This window comes from Enhydra lutris, unplaced genomic scaffold (genome assembly GCF_002288905.1).
Source record: "Enhydra lutris kenyoni isolate GAN:26980312 unplaced genomic scaffold, ASM228890v2 scaffoldscaffold31, whole genome shotgun sequence".
Taxonomy (NCBI): Eukaryota; Metazoa; Chordata; class Mammalia; order Carnivora; family Mustelidae; genus Enhydra; species Enhydra lutris.
Window position 1 is genome coordinate 10,143,771 of NW_019154115.1, and position 21,149 is coordinate 10,164,919.

A 21,149-nucleotide genomic window follows, 5' to 3' on the forward strand; every position below is an offset into this window, starting at 1 on the left:
AATAAAAGGCACAGCATGAAAAATACAGCCAATGATATTGCAATAATGTTGTCTGGTGACAGATGGCAGCTACACTTCTGGTGAGCACAGCATAACATACAGAGAAATTGAATCACCATATGTTGTACATCTGAAACTAATGTAACATTGTGTGTCAACTATACTCAAATAAAAATTTTTTTTAGTTTAGAGAAGGAAACAAGCCCCAAATAAATTCTGCATATCTCACAGATGAGATCAGTTTTTTTCCTGCTAAATCAAATATATGAAATGAAGACACTGACCATTTTGAATACTTAAGATTCTCCAACTTAGATTATGTTCAAAATGACTAATTCATTCAAATAATTTCAGAATTTCACAGGGAAATAATGGAATGACTTCTTACATATTCTTCAACGATCATAGTATTCAATGGAAGTAAACATTTTTGAAGAGAAATAGTATTCTTAAACGTAAAACTTATTAAAAATGTTGCCATTCTACTTCTAAAAGAGTTTACTTACTGCTTACAGTTATGAAAGATAATTAATGACTTACTGGTATAGTTTAGAATGATATAATAGTGATATTTGTCTTTGGAAACAAGTCCAGATTCTTTACCGGTATAGCATTTCACAAAAATCACATAATGTAATATATACATGGTATTAGTGTTTAACTCATTGTGAAATCAGTGTACCATGGGCCCTGTGAAGATATGGATTCAGTGTCTACAATTCTGACTGCCTTATCTGTAATTACTCTGATGGTATGAACTATGTCTTATTCATATTTCCATTTCCAGCACTTGATACGGAGTCTTGCACACAAAAGGCAAGGAATCAATGTTCTGGGTCAAGGGATATACGGAAGGATTATTTATATTACACTATTAAAGAGCTATGCAGTTACAGCTGGTGCTAAGTATAAAACTCTAGCCATTCTGAAATAAGACAGAGGAACTCAGTTTCAAGGAAAGTCAGTTTTGTTTTCATTTCTTCCTAGTACTCTTTAAATTAAGGGTATTTTAACACAATATAACAAAAATTTTTATTTGTAAAATATTCTACATTTTTTAAATCTTCTAAACAATAGTGTAAAGATTATTATTAGAGAGAGCACACATGCATGCAAGTTGGTGGGGGAGGGGCAGAGGGAGAGAATCTTAAGCAGGCTCCATGCCCATGTGGAGCTCGAGTTGGAAACTTAACTGACCACCCAAGATTATTTTTAATTTCATTTCAAAAACGAAGAAATTGAAGTAATATGAACATAAAATTAGTAAGAGAGATGTGTCTTGAACTGATATTTTAACTTCAGTCAGTGTCCTCCCATTGTACTTTTGCTAAGAACAAACTTAGAGGTAAGTTGAGAGAACTAGACCAACTTTTAAAATCACTTCAAATTGTGGCTTTCAGGACGTTTGAGTCAATCAATAAAAGAGACAACTGGTTAAGTAGCCCAGTTTTCCAAGTTTGACACTTTATGGATTTACTATGGACTCATAGTATGCTAGAGGGAAATATCTATGATATGTTAGAGGGAAATATCTTTCTAACCTAAACTTTCTGTCAAGAAAATTAACCTTGTGTAGGGATAGATGGAACATACCTCAACATCATAAAAGCCTTATATGAAATCCCACAGCTAATATCATCTTCAGTGGGGAAAAACGGAAAGCCTTTCCCTTATAGTCAGGAACAAGACAAGGATGTCCACTTTCACCATTACTATTTAACATAGTACTAGAAGTTTCAGCCTCAACAATCAGACAACAAAAAGAAATAGAAGGCATCCAAATCAGCAAGGAAGAAGTCAAATTTTCACTATTTGCAGACGACAAGATACTGCAGAAAATGTGAAAGACTCCATCAAAAAATTGCTAGAACTTGATTCAATATATGAATACAGCAAGTCGCAGGATATAAAATTGCCATATAAAAATGTTGCATATATGTCCACCAATAAGAAATCAGAAAAAGAAATCGATCCCATTTGGCAATTGCACCAAAAAACAGTAAGATACCTAGGAATAAACCTAACTAAAGAGGTAAAAGATCTGTATTCAGTAAACTATAAAACAGTGACGAAAGAAGTTGAAGAGGACACAAAGAAATGGAAAAACATTCCATGCTCATGGACTGGAAAAACAAACATTGTTAAAATATCTATACTACCCAAAGCAATCTACACCTTTAATGCAATTCCCATCAAAATACTGATAGCATTTTTCAAAGAGCTAGAACAAACAATCCTAAAATTTGCATGGAACCACAAAAGATCCTGAAAAACCAAACGAATCTTGAAAAAGAAAACGAAAGCTGGAGGTATCACAATTCCGGATTTCAAGCCATATTACAAAGAAAGCTGTAGTCATCAAGACAGTATGGTATTAGCATAAAAACAGACACACAGATCAATGGGACAGAAGATAAAACCTGGAAATGGACCCACAACTATATGGTCAATTCATCTCCAGCAAAGCAGGAAAGAATATCCAACGGAAAAAAAGTTTCTTCAACTAACAGTGTTGGGAAAACTAGAGAGCAACATGCAGAAGAATGAAACTGGACCACTGTGTTACACAAAAATAAATTTAAAATGGATGAAAAACCTACATGTGAGACAGGAAACCATAAAAATCCTAGTAGAGAACACAAGCAGCAACCTCTTTAACCCCAGCTGCAGCAATTTCTTACTAGACACGTCGCCAGAGGCAGGCAAAAATAAACTACTAGAACTTCACCAAAATAAAAAACCTCTGCATGGAGAAGGAAGCAACAAAACTAAAAGACAGCCTACAAAATGGGAGAAGATATTTGTAAATGTCATATCTGATAAAGGGTTAGTATCCAAAATCTATACGGAACTTACCAAACTCAACATCCAAAAAAGCAAATAATCCAGTTAAGAAATGAGCAGAAGGCATGAACAGACATTTTTCCAAAGAAGACATCCAGATGGCCAACATACACATGAAAAGATGCTCAACATCATTCATCATCAAGGAAATACAAATCAAAAACAAGATGAGCTATCACCTCACACCTGTCAGAATGGCTAAAGTTAACACAAGAGACAACAGGTGTTGGCAAGGATGCAGAGAAAGGGGAATGCTTTACACTGTTCATGGGAATGCAACCTGGGGCAGCCATTCTGGAGAACAGTATGGAGGTTCCTCAAAAAGTTAAAAACAGAACTACTCTATGACCCAGCAATTGCACTACTAGGTATTTACCCAAAGGGTACAAAAATTCAGAGATGAAGGGTACATGCACCTTGATGTTTATAGCAGCATTATCAATAATAGCCAAACTATGGAGAGAGCCCAAATGTTCATCAGCTGATGAATGGATAAAGAAGAAGGACATATATATATAATGGAATATTACTAGTCATCAAAAAGAGTACAATCTTGCCATTTGCAACAATGTGGATGGAGCTAGAGTGTATTATGCTAAGTGAATGAGTAAATCAGACAAAGACAAATACTATATGATTTCACTCACATGTGGAATGTAAGGAAGAAATCAAGTGAACAAACGGGAAGGGAGGGAAAAAAGGAGAGAGGGAAACAAACCATAAGAGACTCTTAACAGTAGATAACAAACTGATGGGTGATGGGTATTAAGGAGGGCACTTGTTTGAGCACTGGGTGTTGCATGTAAGTGATGAATCACACAATGCTACTCCTGAAACCAATATTGCTCTGTACGTAAACTAACTAAAATTTAAATTTTTTTAAAAAGAAAAAGGAAAAAAAAATAACCTTGCAAAACCTAAAATTTTACTTCTATTCTGTTACAATAAATATACTCAGATAGATGTACTGGAGAAGGCAGAGGAAGAAGAAAATAGAAATAAGGGTGAAATAAATAGAAAAGTACAATTCCATGATTGAATTATGATCTAACACCTGAGAAAAGCAATTTTTAAAATCATTTCAAAGGTCTACAAAAGGAATGACCACGTTAGTACTGCTAATTGGCAGAATCACACATTTCCATAAGCCTAGTAATATTGACTAAGTAGTCAGAAAGTGAATACATGGTAATAATTTTAAAAGTGTTCTTTAAAAAGGGGTTTCTATAAGCTCAAAAGGATTGTTTTCCTCCTCAACAGAGAGTATTATGCACTGATTTCGAACAAGGGCATTGTTTCATAGTCTCTAGCTCGATCTGACACTGAAGAATACAGCAGACACATGAGACTGAAGCCCTGCAGTGAAGAGCCATCCATGCGGCAGTCTGTAGGAATGGACTGCATGACCTGGAAACTATAAGCCAAAATTTCAAATAACTACAGTGCAGATGGATTGCATTAAAACTCTCAGTGACGAGAAGGTGCCACTGATAGGCCATTCCCAGGGTCTTCTGTCATCAGTAGTAGTGGTAATTGCAGTATTAACAGCAGTAATAGCAGTAACAGCTGGAGCAGGAACAGGAAGAGCCATCATAGTAGTAGTAGTGACAGCAGCAGTAACTGGAGCAGCCATGGCAACAACACGCAGTTATTAAGTACTTTTTGTCAGGCCAATGCTAAGTAATTTTAATTATTTAACTAAATACCTTCAATTATTTAATAATTTAACTAATTTAATTTCCATACCTAATCTCTATTTCTTAAAACCACCCCGCACGGACTTTAATTACGGACCTTTCACTGATGAGGAAGCTGAGGCTCAACAAGCTGGATAGACACCCAACTAGGATTTAAACCTAGGACTGCCTTATTCCAAAGCTGCACTCCTTTCACGACACCATACTTCACAGTGGTACAGATATTTTTCAGTGTGGAGGATTAAAAACAGTAGGTTCCTGTATTTGAAGAAGTGACACAGAATAGAAGATGCACAGTAGCTTCTCCAAGTTTGCAGAAGAGAGTAAACTCTTTCAGGTAGTCAAATACCAAAATGACCAGAGTGAGGCTGCAGAAGGACCTCAAAACCAGAAAGGTGGACTGAAAATATGAGATGAACCATACTGCAGTTAGTATAAGGCAGTATAATTAGGGGAAAAATACAGTTATGACTAAAATGAACACAGAAGCATTCATAGACATTCTCTAATAGTAGAAGTTTGGAGAGCTTTAGATAACAAAAAATCTATGGTATGACTAATGTTTGCTTCAATAGTAACTCCAAACACACACACACACACACACACACACACACACACTGAGTTAGAAAAAGAAAGTTAAAAAAAAAGTGATCTGTGTAACCATAAGGGACTCTTAATCTCACAAAACAAACTGAGGGTTGCTGGGGGGAGGAGGGTAGGGAGAGGGTGGTTGGATTATGGACATTGGGGAGGGTATGTGCTATGGTGAGTGCTGTGAAGTGTGTAAACCTAGCGATTCACAGACCTGTACCCCTGGGGCTAATAATACATTATATATTAATAAAAAAAAAAAAGAGGAAAAAAAGTGATCTGTGAAATGGTATGGGAAGCTCCAATTGAAAACTGAAGTTATTTTAAGATGAATAAAATACAGGCAGAAATCAAATCATGAAGAGTAGTAATAAAACAGTAGTAAAAATGATAACTTTACACGTGTAGAGCACTTCCTATGTGCCAACTACTTTCTAAGTACTTTACGCATATACTAATTCATTTAATTCCCTCAATACTTTATGAGCAAGTACTGTTATCTGTGTTTTACAAATGAGGAATGGGCACAAATGTCTGGTAACCTACCCAAACTCACACACACCCTAATAAATAGCAGGATAGGAATGCCACACTAAGCAATCAACTGCAGAGCCTGTGCTGTTCAACCACTGTCCCTTTAGGCGTCTGAGAGGATTTAATGAAGAGCTGGGTATAAAAACGCTCATCTTTAGTATCAAGGAAGATCTCCTGAAACTGTTTAAGCAAGAAAGAAAACTTTACAATGTAAGAAACTCCTTAACAAAAATAAAAGACAGGAAAAAGCAATAGTTTCAAGAAAAGTAAATAAGTGGGTATACTGATGAACTAAGCATAAGGGGTAACAAAGAAAAGCTATAAAAAAGAGTCTTAAACATCTTAGTGTGAAATCAGGAAAGGTAACCATACCCTCCAAAAACAAACAAACAAACAAAAAACCACAAAAAACCCTTGCTGCTATATTCAGAGGCAGAATATGCTAATAACTGGTCTGTCCTTGTTATGTATTTCTCAGATTTTATAAATAGCGGATATCATTTTATTTCTGTAATTTCTAAAAATATTTGTACATTGTTAGCATCCAGTTATAAACTCTACCTTACAAAGATTCATAAACATGAAAGAAAAGTCTAGAAGTCCATCTTAGTTAAACACCTTACACAACTACTTTTTATTCCCCAATTCGGAGAATCCAAAGAATGATTCCTCTAGATCAGCATTCTACATACTAATTGATGGAAATTAATGTCAGAAAGTTAGTTAAGTATTGAAGGAAAAAACATTCCAGGGTCAAATAAATATTCTTGTTGATAATCACAGGCCACATTTAGCAGGAAAAATCCTATATTAAGAACTTATTTAATTTTAACTTGCATTTCCTAAATTTATTTGACCATGGAAACCTTTCCCCTCAGATAGTTTAAAAATTATAGACACACTAGTTCCACAATTCAGAGTTTGGGAAACAATGACCTAGTTACTTTCTTTTGTAAAAATGTAAGAGAATTAGAGAATTACTTTTATGAGAGTATTTGTAGGAAGTTAAAAGTGCTGAGGAAGAACGTGGACTTTTAGTTTTTTTAAGGCCAAAAGTTCCTGCTACCAGAGATACAGATATGTGGCATTCTGTAATGATCTCCTAAGAACAAATTTTAACACGTATGTATAACCAATACTGAATAAAGAATCCCAGAACTCTACAACATGTCTGCACTCATACTTTACAAAAAGGATACCATCACTCCCCCCGGTTTTCCCTTTACATCATTGGCCACTCCTGCTTAGTTTCCTCTGCCAATAACTTTTCATCTCCTTAACCCTCTTGTCAGATTCCCCAGAGTTCAATCTGTGGACCTTACCTTCTCTCTAGTTCTACTATGTCCCTTGGTAATCTCATACAGTCTGACTTTTTTTAATTTAACATTTGTTTTGGGACAATTTTATATTCCATGTAGTTGTAAGAAACAACATAGAGACTCCATGCACCTTTTGTCCAGTTAATGATAACATCTTACAAAATTATAGTGCAAAATCATAACCAAGATATTGACAGTGATATACCAATTTTATTCACATTTCCCTGGTTTTACTTGTATTCATTCCCATGACACTTAAAAATGTTCTGTGATATTTATAGCCTAGAACATTCCCCTAAGTTCATATAAGTGAATGACTATGGCATCTCCATTTGGATATCTAATAGGCCTCTCAAACTGAAACATGCCCCAAGCCAAAGTCTTCATCTTCCCTTCCAAATTTATTCTTCCCAGTCTTCCCCATCTCAATTAATATCAATACCATTTTCCCACTTGCTTAGATTAATAACTATAATGTCATTCTCAACATTTTATCTTATTTCACATTGACACTATCAACAAATTCAAAATATATAAAAAAATCAAACCTCTGTCACCCACACTGCTAGCTGCCTAGCCTAATCAATCCCCTGCCATCTCCCACTAGAGTATTACAATAGCCCCCCAACTAATCTCCCTGATTTTGCCCTTGGTCTTCTATAGTTCATTTTCAAGACAGGGGCTAAAGTAATATAAGCACTCTTCTCTATTTATGGTTTTTTGTTGACTGTAGTTTTTACTGAGGCATACAAGACTCACTACTGAAAATCCTCTAATGAATGGCTTCTTATCTCAGAGTAAAAGCCAAATTCATACATGGCCCACATCACCTCACAGCCCCCATCTCCTACTATTCTCTCTTGCTCACTCATTTGTGGCCAACCCAGTTTCCTTGCAGTTCTTCAGGTCTTTACCCAGATGTCATGTCTCAGTGAGGCCTTCTCTGACTACCACGTTTTAAATGGAAGCATCCCAAATCTCAGCCTGTACTCCTTCTCCCCCTTCCCTACTTTATTTTCCTCTACAGTTCTGACCACAATCTAACTTACTGTGTATTTTATTTACTTTTTATTGTCTGTCTTTCAGCACTGAATAAAACATGAGCTCAAGGAGGAGAGATTTCAGACCATTTTTCTAGCACCTAGAATGGTGCTAGGCACAAAGTAGATGTTCAAGAAATCACTGAATAAATGAGGCCTGAAGCAGCATGGTGTTTTGCCAAAATATGACAATAATATGGCAAGAATCCTAAGTCTCTATAGCTTAGGAGTCATTTCTAAGAATGGTAATGGATTCAAACAAAACCAACTTCACTTTTTATTTGGCAGTAACCAAAACCACAAATGCATAAAATGACAATTTCTGATCAGGTAAATAAACTTGATGGTAAGGAGGGATCAGACCCAGGCACCTGGGTGGCTCAGTGGGTTAAGTGACTGCCTTTAGCTCAGGTCGTGATCCCAGAGTTCTGGGATCTAGTCCCGCATTAGGCTCCAAGCTCTGCAGGCAGTCTACTTCTCCTTCTGACCTTCTACCCGCTCATGCTCTCTCTTACTTGCTCTCTCTCTCATATAAATAAATAAAATCTTAAAAAAAAAAAAAAGGAGGGATCAGACCCAAACTAAAACTCATCATCAGCACCAAATTAAAATTCAACCAACTACCTATTACAAGCAAATTTTGTACCAACTGCCTTAAGTGTTTTATTTATACCAACTTCTTAATAAGGAAGTTATATGTGATAGAACTTTTAAGAGTTTAAAATTTAAGAAAATGAACTTGATAATACTATAAAATAGAGTCCTGGGAAAGAACACAAACCAGTACTCCTATACTGTAGGAGTTCAACAAGAACGTAGTTTATCATATTTTTGAGCAAGGATTTATAAATGAAAAAGAAACTTCTGTTACAAATGGAAAGAAGTTGTTGCTTCTGGGCAAAATTTTAAATTATTCTTTAAAATTGGGTAGAAAGAGGGTGAATGGCAAAACATCCTAGAGATAAGGAAATAAAGATTAGTATATCACCAGGTCCACTTATTAAGAAACAAGCCACTTTGGGAGCTTTTGGAAAACCATTCATTTACAGTAATAATTAGTTGGGAAATTTAAGACTAGTGGATTCAGCTTTTTTTGATTATTATTTGCAAGGAGCACATTACATAATATGTAGTCATCAAAATTGGCTTTAAATTTCTTTCAAAGTAAAATTAAAGAAGTTCTGATTTTAGAGTAAAAAACATAACTGAGTCATACTTTCAGAGCCTGCCTGTCCTCACAGCAGGTAAGATCACATAAGGCATTTTGCTTGTCTTTAAGATTCAAGAAATTGGAATAGTATAGTGACCTTTCAATTGTTCTGGAGGAAAACATATAAGGCGTATTAAGTAGATATAGCTTTCAGTTTGTAGGCCAAATAATAATAGGGCCTCCAGAAAATAATTAAAGCAATCCTCCTATTTATATGATAAACCTATAGCTTTTGTATGAATTCTTTATGAGTAAATAATTCCTGAGGCACTTAAACAATATAATTTTTTATTAAAAGAAATTAATAGCATCAAAATTATTTAGTAGATCTATATTTAATGTAACTAAAACAAATGTCAAATTCTTAAAATACACATATGAGGATATATACACATATATACACATATGTATGTGTATATATATCTATATATCTATATATCTATATCACAACTACATTATTGGCCCCCATAATTTTTAATGTTACCTTTACCCAAAGAGACTACATTAATGATTAAGTGGCTATTATGTATCAGATGTACAAATATGTGACTTCAAAACTTGCTTTAAGGTCTGCAAGAAGAGGTTTTGCCAATTCTTTACACTTTAAAACCCACAATTATTAAGATAATATTGATAATAATAATCCCAAAGTAAGACAGAGGATATAATAATGTTGAATGGTCTGAACAACAGCCAAAATGAAAAACTATAAATAGGCAGCTATAAGGGAATCTGTAGAGTATCCCAAAGAATTTCTTGGAGTTCTTAACAAAACAAAGCAAACACTAAACAACAGTTTTAAAGAAAAGAATATAAAAATAGACATCATAAAATAGACATCAGTAAATTTGGAGAACATAAAACCAAGTTACCAAAATTAAATTTTTAAAATTCAAAAATCTGAGAATTGGTATTCCTAAAAAACTAGAAGGTTAGTACTGGGCAATATATTTTAAATGATAAAAAAATAACTGCAATTTGGAACATAATTTTAGAGACCTGTTGTTCGAAGGACATGAAAATAACCATGGTTTCCTAACAACCAGAGAGCTTTTGTATTTCTTGGACTGCATTCATGCTAGATGAAGATTAAAAGGCAGCAGCCAAAATGACTACACTTCAACTTGGATGTTGAAGCACTGATCTGATGGGGTTTTCTCGGCCACAAGTGACCCACAAGCTTAAGATCAAGAGCCAAAGCCCCCAGTGGGATGTTGTGCTCAATTTGGTGGGGCTTGAAACCATCTCTGGTTAAATCATCATCAGCCTGACGGGAGGCCAGCCATGAAGGAAGGGAGTCTCCCCAAAATCTGATTTCTTGAGACCACAACCTAGAGCAGGTCCCACAGTCAAATTATTCACACTCCTTGAAAAGAGAGAACAGGCATCAGTTGTGTCCGTCGAAGGGGGACACTGTCCAGGTGTACCCTGGACATTTTTTGAAATCTCTGGGCTGCCTCTGCATCTGAAAAATAAGAAAAATAGCACAATGACAGACAACGGATGAGGAAAAAGACAATCATCTGGCCTAAAAACTTAAGATTATAAGAAATTAAGAAAGCAGACAAAACAAACAATTAGACAAACAGCCATATCATTTGGAATGTATTATTCTGAAGGCAAGTACAGCAGAGAAAAACACAAATTATTTTAAGCAAAGTAAGAAATGACCATAGCAACAAAAGTTATTTTTGGAGAGAGCCAACTGGGGGGATAAAAAAACCAAAAAAACCATTAAAAAAAAATATGTTAAGATATGTCAACCTGACACAAAGATAAGGTGGAATAAGAATCTAGTCCCATTTGAAGCTGAAATTTGCTGAATAATGAGAGCTAGTGTCATGAACTTGGCTGCTTAACTGCCTTTGTGTAAGAAAACATCTCAGAACTTTGAACTTAGGAAATTCCAACTTGTCTTGCACCAGGTCACGAGCTCCAAAGAGCAGGAACCTATTTCAACAAGCAGCTTTAAAAAAAAAAAAAAAACAAAATACTTTAATATTTTTCATTTCTTTTAATGATACATTTTAAAATGCAATAGTGCTAAAATCCACCAAAGTAAAATGCACTGAATTAAAAATTAAACTTACTCAGAAAGATGTTCAGAAGTTGGGATACAAACAGAAACTGAAATTAGAAGAAAAGTTTTATATTTAAAAGAGCACATGAAATATGATGAGTGAGAATAACGATTTAGTAAAGAGCTCATATTGTGGCTGACCAAAAATACTAGAATAAATATAAAAAATCCAAAGCAATACAATTATATATACATACCTTTCTCTAATACAACTTGACAAGTATGAGTTTCATGTTGACTTAAGTGTGTGGCCATAGTATCTAAGCCAGAAACATCAGCTATGAAATCACAATTAAGGCACACTAGAGTAATGCCCCTATAAAAAAAAAAAAGCAAATAGTATAAAAGAAAATGTTTTTATCTTTTATAAAAATCCATACACAAGTTCAATGATTTTTTTCTATAATTTGGTTTTTATGTCATAACTGTCACTCTCATTTTTGTTATAAAACTTGATATAACTGAAATGATTCTCTAGAAAATGGAATAGCCATAATCAAATTTATTTACAGAAAGTATTTTTGTTTTATAAACTTTTACCACGCATGCTAAAAACTAGGTGACAGGAGATCTACAGCCCAGCCCTGGCCTCACTAACAACTTGTGTCATTTCAACAAGTCACAATCGATCTGTGCCTCTGTTCATCTGTAGAGCAAGGATACAGTATTAATTCACTCAATATATATTTACTGAGTCTGCCTTTACATATATTGTACTATATATTGCATTGTGGTTATAATGATGACCAAAAAATACAGTCTGTGCTCTAACGGAACGTACAATCTAGTATTTTATTTAGGTAATGAAAAAATTAGAAGAGAAACGTTAATGATGATGATGTAGCTGCCATCAATTGTGTACCATGTGTTAAAGGTATTCCCATATATTTTTAGCTTAATTACTCTCATTATTCTCATTTAACACTGAATTAATGAAAGTAGTTAATTTAGTAATTATTAAAGTAGTTAATTCACTACAGAAGTCCAAAGCCTGGTCCTCAGGATACCAGCACGGTCAACTGGTGCATTGCTGGGACCTAAATTCCTTGTTTCTTAACATAACTTCACTGAATGCTATAGTTCCTAAATGAAATCTCTAGTGATTATAAATTTTAAAAAATGTTTGGAAACAATTCCCACATTCAATAATTTGAATTCAGGAATAGTTTTTATACTCATTGGGTCAGACTCTGTAGTACTTGCTATTTGAAATATCAACTGACATATAGGATGTAACAATGGCCTTCAGATTCTAATTTAAATTGTGTTTAAACTTCAGATTTTTTGTTGAAAGGTATTTAAAAATGTTATTAACCCTACAAAAATATGGAAATGTTTCAGAGAACTTAGAAAACCACTATATGTTTATTATATTTACTAGACTAAGTACTTTGGATCTTGTGAGTCAAGCATCTGAAATGCTGTTTAAAAGAAAATCAAATATATTAAATGTATAAATGATGTTAAGCTGTTTAAGGAACTTGAATTGTAAATATTATTGTTTAAAAAATTTAGTCTATTTAACTTAAATGAACTTTTATCAAACATAATTAAAAGTCCTCTTGAAAGCAACTATTAAAATGTACTAGACATCTAAATGGAATATTTTTAAGTGAAATCTAAAAGCTTAATTTTAATAACTAATTATATAATCTTCTCTATTAACAAACTGCTCCTGCAGAAATCAAAAGTAGTCTCAATGGTAAGTAGTAGCTAAATTACTATTCCACTAGTCATAGTTACTTGCACCAGGGATGGAGTGCCTAACTCATGCCTTCACTAAACAAGGATTTGTAAAATTGCAAATTTCTTGATCTGGAAAGATGTGGGAGACTGGGACTAGTATGTTCAAGTGATCAATAGAGAAAGCTGGTCCGCACTAAAAAAGGAAAACGGAACCCAAGTCCAGAGAAAATAATAAAGACAAGATCATCCTGCCTCAGCAGGTCAGACTAGAGAGAAGCCATGTTACTAAATGATCCTAATTCCCTTATTTGTTCTGGTTGCACCTCCTCCTCTTAGGGGTCCATGAGATTCTTTGGAATCCTGCTTATAAGTTATTTTTGCTTAGGTGAAAAAAAAATAGACCATGTAATGTGATCATTGTTACTGTCAACTTATTAACAGAACACAAATATGGTTTTGAAGTTCATCACATGCTTTAAAATTTAAAAGTTTTGGGAATACACAAAATACAAGTGAGTAACATACCTTAGATTGACTTCTCCCCTGAAGCTCTAGTCTAAGTGTGCTGTGTATCTACACTTAGATGCCACATTAGCACAACAAAACTGACCTACATTAAACTAAAATCATGTACTTCCTTCCCAAATCACCTACTCCTAGCTGGTTTTTCTTATGATAGTAAAGCTCAAACTATAGTTATCCGTCTCTTCTTCCTTAAAATAATCAGTATGGCAAGCATTTGATAATATTTATTACTTACATTGTACCAGTCTAAGAATTGTAGATGTATCATCTTATCTAAATATTTTAACAACTCAAAACACTTGGGTGGCTCAGCTGGTTGAGTGTCCAGCTCTTGGTTTTGGCTCAAGTCATGATCTCACAGGTTGTGGGATGGAGCCCTGCATGGGCCTGTGCTCAGCCGGGAGTCTGCTTGGGGGATTTTTCCCTCTGCCCCTCGCCCCACTCGCATTTTCTCTCTCTCTCCCAAATAAATAGCTAAATCTTAAATAAATAAATATTGTAATGACCCAAAAAGGTAGTTGCTATAATTTATCACCTTTTTATCAAGTTAGCTTAGTAAACTACCAAGGATACAGAGCTGATAAAGGTCAGGACTTGGTTTGAAACTGAGCACTTTGATTCTAGACCCTATATTCTTAAAGATGATATAATACTGCCTCATCATTTTAACTTAGGTCCTACTAAATTGTTCATAACAATCTGTTCATAACCACAATAGTTCTAATCTATAGGATTCATGCATCTATTACTCACCCTACTACTGAAACTTCCTTCACGATCACCTGATTCTATATATCAAAGGTTCTCTAATGCTCTGCAAATTAAGTCCAAACTACTTAACTTTATTTTCAACACTTTCGCAATCTAGCTCTAAGCTTAAAACTATTCCTCCAGACTTCAATCTTATTACTATTATCTGAACTTCGTGCTCCATCCATTCACTACTAGCCATTCCCTCTGTATGCCTTCTACTTTTTCATTTCTGCACCTTTATTCACGCTATTTCTTTTAACTCAAATAACTCTGTGCATCTTTTATCAGTTTAAATAATGTTCATTCTTTAAAACCAAGTATACCTAACAGCTATGCAGATCATTCCAAGTTATCTCTCTCCCCTTTCGCACTTAGTAAAAGTTGTCCTTGCTTTATTATAGTTTTGTACATTCACCCCTTATCTCCCACCCAATAAACTATACATTCTCTGAAGGTTGGTTTCAAGACTTATTCATCACTCTCATCTTCATAAGACCTGCTATATTGTGTACCTGACAGATGTATAATAAATAGCCAAAGAATGAATATTCCATTCCAACAAGAGTAATCACAAAAATTATTGTTCTATAATTTTAAGTATGCTATGTCCATTCATAGAAATTGACCAGTTTTTTATTTTAGACCTATTCCAGTTGAAAGAGAAGTATTCCAGATCTTTAAAATCATATAATTCATTTAAAAAAACAAACATAACTGAGCTTGACAACAGTAAGGTAAAAATCAAACCAAAATCTCATCTTTTGAAAAAACCCTTTTTAGTCTTTTTTTAAGATTTTATTTATTTATTTGAGAGAGAGAGAGATCACAAGTAGGCAGAGCAGCAGGCAGAAAGAGAGGGGGAAGCAGGCTCCCCGCTGAGCAGAGAGCCCGACATGGGACTTGATCCCAGGACCCCAAAATCATGACCTGAGCCGAAGGCAGAGGCCCAACCCACTGAGTCACCCAGGCACTCCAACCCTTTTTATTCTTATAAAAATTTTCAGTAAAGGCAACATCTAATATAATCTTAACCCATTTCCTTGAATTCAGTAAATGTCTTAAAATTTATACTAATATTTTTTAATACTAAATCAAAATTTTCTCTCCCTGTGAGCTACAGATCCCTATGAGTTATATCATAGATGGGACCTACAGTTCATATAAGTCATTTTCAACATATACATTAACTTATTCAGTGAATATTTACTGAGTGCCTACCACGTGCCAGGCACTAGTCAATGCCTGGCAGAGACAAAAATCCAAACTACATGTATATTCTAGTGAGAGGACACAGAAAAATTTAAAAGGTAAAGTACATAGTATGTCAGATGATGAAAGATGATCTGGATAAAAATGTAGAATAAAAAGGAGATAGGAAGTGCTGGGGTGAAGCACAGGGGAGAAGATACAATGTAAAAATCAAGTGGTCAAGGAAAGGGTCACTCTGATCAGAGTAGCAGCCCAATGTAGATAAAGGAAGACATACAGAAATCTGGGGAACAAAACTAGTCACAGGGACTAATATGTACAAAGGTCCTGAAAAATAACATCATCCCTTTCCCACTTTTTCTAGCAACTCAAAGCACGAAGACAAGTACTGGTAATCTTATCTCTATATATTAGCTTGGTATAGCAAAGACACTGACATTTCAAGTAGCAATGGCAACATGAACAATATAAAGAACAACAGAGTCCAAAGAATTTAGAAGAATATTTTAAAAATGGTGCTCAATGGATTCTGAGTTTAGCATGTGGTACAAAGTTAAGTATCAATGTCTTTAGAAATATTCATCAATACCTCTTCCTGCACAGTAAACAAGTTGTTCATCTCTCTTTATTTGAGAAAGGAAAAATAAGGATTATTAAACTACCTAATAATTTCAAGAATTTCAGTTTTTTTTTTTAATTTTATTTATTTATTTGACAGAGAGAAATCACAAGTAGGCAGAGAAGCAGGCAGAGAAAGAAAGGGAAGCAGAGAGCCCAATGCAGGACTCGATCCCAGGACCGTGAGATCATGACCTGAGCCAAAGGCAGAGGCTTAACCCACTGAGCCACCCAGGTGCTCAAGCATTTCAGTGGTTTGAGAAATGTACTTCAAAAGTAAAAAAAAAGTATTAGTCATTTTACTAGGTATCTTAGGTATCTTTTTAATATTCAAATATTGTGGGAGAGCCTTATTTTTGTTCTCACTACACAATATAAATGCACAAAGCTATCTTGACACCACTTGTCACCAGTGAAATTTAGCAAGAGAAAATAGGTTAATCATACCTCTAGTCTAAGGATATAATGGATAGAACTTTCTAACATCCAGTAGCAATCATTTAGATTTCCAAATTGGGCTTCCCAACATCAAGTTTTTAAAAAATTAGAACAAACCACAGAAAGATAACACTTCACACCCATCAGGATGGCTGTAATCAAAAACAGATAGGGGTGCTTGGGTGGTTCAGTCAGTTAAGCATCTGTGTCTGGCTCAGGTCATGATCCAAAGGTCCTGGGATTGGGTCCCAAATTGGGCTCCCTGCTCAGCAGGGAGTCTTGCTTCTCTCTCTCTCTCTCTCTCTCTCTCTCTCTGCACCTAACCCCACTCTTGCTATCTCTCTCTCTCTCTCAAATAAATAAATAAAATCTTAAAAAACAAACAAAACAAAACAGATAATAACTAGTGTTGGCAAAGATGTGAAGAAACTGGAACCCTCGCACACTGCTTGTAGGAATGTAGTGGAGGTACTTTGTAAAACAGTTTGGCAGGTCCTCAAAGGCTCAACATAGAGTTAGTTACCATATAACCCAGAAATCCTAATCTTACATATATACACAAGAAAAATGAAAAGACAATTCCAGACAAAAACCTGCATACAAATGCTTATAGCAGCAATATTTATAATGGCTTCAAAATTAAAATAACCTTAACAGATAAACTATGGTAGATCTATACAATGGGATATTATTCAGCAATAAAAAAATGGAAGTACTGACATGTTACTACATGCATGAATCTTGAAAATATGCTAAGTGAAAGAAGCTAGTCACAAAGGATCATATATTGTATCATTCCATCTATATGAAATGTCCACAATACATAAATCCATACAAACAAAAATTAGTGGTTGCTTAGGGATGGGAGGAGTTGGAAGGAAATGGGGATGATCGTTAATTGAGTACAAGAGTTTCTTTTTTGGAGTGATGACAATGTACTAAATTAACTGTGGTGATGGCTGGACAGTTCTGTAAATAGACTAAAAACTATTCATTGTACATGTTAAAGCATGAATTAAATGGGATATGAACTATATCTCAATAAAGATGTCATATACATACAATTTAAGTTATATAGTTTTTCAATAGAAAGAATTTAAGACCAGCTAATTACCTGAGATCTTCTGAATGCTTCTTAAAAATACAAAACCTTTTACTTGGACGGTTACTATGAAAGCTGGAGAGACAAAACAGATTTTATTAATTTTATTATACAGTAAGTCTTACTAATTTATAGCTTTATTACAAAGTTTATACTTAAAGTTTCTAGTTTTATGTAAAAGATCATGATATAAACAATAAAATAATGCTTGCTATCCCTGTTTAACTCGTTTTATCTTAAATTCCACTTTATCCTTTTATTTTCTAATGACACACATTTCTCTAAGTATATTCTTATAAGAGCAGTACCTCACCATTATATAAAAAAGGAAATACTTAAAAATTTTCTTGAAAAAGCAAAATAACTCAAACTAATTTTTTTCATCTGTTAAGGAAGAGTTGAAGACACTTTCAAACTTCTACAAATAACATGAATCTTTACCAATCATCATTTTTTTTTTAAATCATTTCCGATCTTAACATGCCTATGTCAAGGTAGGGGGAATAAAATCCAAATGATCTTTGAAGCAAATAGTACTTCAGCTAACTGCTACTGTTTACCATTTGTAAAACTGAACATTTAGAGAGTTCTTTCCAATTACTAGTAGAAGTTCTGTAAAAAACAAACAAAAGCAGAACTCTTGAGCTAAAATAATGCTTCCCCTAAACACAAAACAGAGAACCTCTAACTAAACTTTGTAGCCAATGATAATAGCTTTCATATACCTTTTTAAATCTGTTAAAGAAAGCTTTCCTGTATTAGAAACCCAGGATTAGCTTTATTTAGCACAGTATTACTCAAAGTGGAGTCACAGACTAGTAACATCAGCCTTACTTAGGAGCTTATTTAGAAATGCAAAGTCTTATGCCCTCTACAAACCTTAACTGAATTAATCCCTGGTAGTGGGGCCCACCAGAACATGTTTTAACAAGTTTCTCCAGTAATTCTTAGGGCAAGCTAAAGATTGAGAAGCAGTAGCCCTAGTTTGCACTGATAGATTCAAAGTAGCCAACACACCAAATCAATGGTCACTCTCAGATACAAGGTAACCATCATCAACACAGAACGTATGTATGAGAAAATAAATACTGTGACTAGCTATAATCTCCAGAAAGTGTCCTCAGAAGACTTCTAACAGTCATTTCTTCAATTTGGGGATAAATACTATTAAGGAATTTACAAATATAAGACAACATCACAAAAATAATAATTAGGTTTTTTTAAGAAGAGAACATCAGGAGTTAGGAAACACTGAAATTACATGCAAAAATTTGTGCCCATAACTGTTTCTCCAGAAGAATAAATCCAAGATTTTATCTGATACCCAAAGAATGTGAACCAAAAGAAGTTATTTTTTAAATGAGATTTTAAAAGTTACTTTTAAAAGCTATTTTTTCTTTTTCTTTAGACAGACTATTTTGGTTGTTTTGGTAAGAGGAGAGAAAAAAAATTACATTTTAGGGTCTTTGATGGCTTCCATTCTGCCTACAACTGGTAACTTATTAAAATGCTGGCATTTGGGGGAGCCTGGGTGGCTCAGTTGGTTAAGCGATTGCCTTCAGCTCAGGTTCATGATCATGGAGTCCCGGGATCGAGTCCCCCATCAGGCTCACTACTCGGCAGGGAGTCTGCTTCTCCCTCTGACCCTCCCCCTTCTCACGCTCTCTCTCTCTCAAATAAATAAACAAAATCTTTAAAAAAAAATAAAATGTTGGTATTTTAAAATTCAGTTGTCCGAACCCAGTTTATAAAAAAAATTATAGTACCCCTTTACTTGTATTTGCTATACAAATTCCATCCTTTTATTATTATTCTTATAGCAAGGAAAAAGTGGTTCTATAGCTCACAAATAAGAAGGAAAAAAATTCTCCTACTTCCTATTAGATCTGCATAAAATTAATAACAATATAGATATAAATTTTAAAAAGAAAAAAGGTTATGATTTTAAAAACAATACAGTAGGGGCGCCTGGGTGGCTCAGTGGGTTAAGCCGCTGCCTTCGGCTCAGGTCATGATCTCAGAGTCCTGGGATCGAGCCCCGCATCGGGCTCTCTGCTCTCTAGGGGAGCCTGCTTCTTCCTCTCTCTCTCTGCCTGCCTCTCTGCCTGCTTGTGATCTCTCTGTCAAATAAATAAATAAAATCTTTAAAAAAAAAAAAAAAACAATACAGTAAAAGCATGTTAAAATTTAGGTTTTAAAAATTCACCATCTGGTTATAGGACTATATATAATTATCAAAACTCATTTAGCTATTCTCTAAACATAGGTTAATTTCATTGTGTATAAATTATACCTTAGTAAGACCAGAAGGAAAAAATCCCTTTGACCATATTTTAATTCAGTACAATTAACAACTTTGTTTCTAATGAAACAAACATCAACAATATTGATGGTATGCCTCCTGTTTAAGACATTATACCAGAGATTGAAGATACAAAAAAGAAAGAGGGCAAGCTGTCAAGGTCCAGGGGTGAGTGGGGGAAGAGAGAAAAGTCCAACAGCAGCTGGCACAGAATAAATACCTAATAAATGCTTTTAAAATGAATGAATACATATTCATAAATAATCATAAGATAAATGTTAACAGTGACACAAAGTTTTGTGGCTGCATGAAGGAAAACTGCAGGTAAATGGACTAGAAGCCAACTAGTAATCAGGAGTTCATTTCAGTTAAGATGGTCACTCTATGCTATGAGCTGTGTTAAGACTGATGATTCAAAGACCTGTACCCCCGAAGCAAATAATACATTATATGCTAATTAAAAAAAAAAAAAAAGAAGAAGAAGGTCACTCTACTGCCTTACTCCAGGCAAAGCAAAGCAAAGAGCAAGATACAGAGGGATTTTCAAGAAAATAAGCACTAAAGGGGCTGGAAAAGTGGTCAAAAATTAAATATTGTAAGGTCTTATACTCTCCAGAATATTTGAACTTCATGACTATTAATGTTAGGAAGGCAAAGGATTTTAGGCCAAAAATGACCTGACCAGACATGCCTACTATAGTATCAGAAGAAAGGAAGAACTGGGGGAGTGGGGGGGTAGGGACTGCAGGTAGGATGTCAGTTATGATGCTATCACAATAATCCAACAGTTCTTCTAATGACTATTCCTTAATGCAAATAAATCTATACAAAATATATCATGAACTCAAGCGTATCTTCTAAAAATCAATTCAGTGCTCTGTCTTATCCATTGTATAGGAACAAACTGTTATACCAGCTTTCTTTTTCCTTGGAAAAATTTTAAAACACCCTTCAAAGCCTTTGTGAAATGTCATTTATAGAATACCTCCCCTTATTTCCTGTTTAAAGAACTCATTCTTGGGGCGCCTGGGTGGCTCAGTGGGTTAAGCTGCTGCCTTCGGCTCAGGTCATGATCTCAGGGTCCTGGGATCGAGCCCCGCATCGGGCTCTCTGCTCAGCAGGGAGCCTGCTTCCTCCTCTCTCTCTACCTGCCTCTCTGCCTGCTTGTGATCTCTCTCTGTCAAATAAATAAATAAAATCA

At 34.7% G+C, this 21,149-nt stretch overlaps 1 protein-coding gene across 4 annotated transcripts in view; it reads right to left on the minus strand.

Moving 5' to 3' along the window:
• Positions 1 to 21,149, minus strand: part of LOC111153325 (zinc finger protein 280D) — a 130,260-nt gene that overhangs the window by 31,800 nt on the left and 77,311 nt on the right. For all 4 annotated transcript variants that reach the window (XM_022512279.1, XM_022512278.1, XM_022512280.1 and 1 more), the window contains 3 exons: positions 17,659 to 17,721; positions 11,513 to 11,631; positions 11,326 to 11,362 (listed from right to left, as the gene is read on the minus strand). In XM_022512279.1, coding sequence (XP_022367987.1) covers positions 11,326 to 11,362; positions 11,513 to 11,631; positions 17,659 to 17,721 — 219 coding nt within the window. The remainder of the gene's footprint in view (positions 1 to 11,325; positions 11,363 to 11,512; positions 11,632 to 17,658; positions 17,722 to 21,149) is intronic.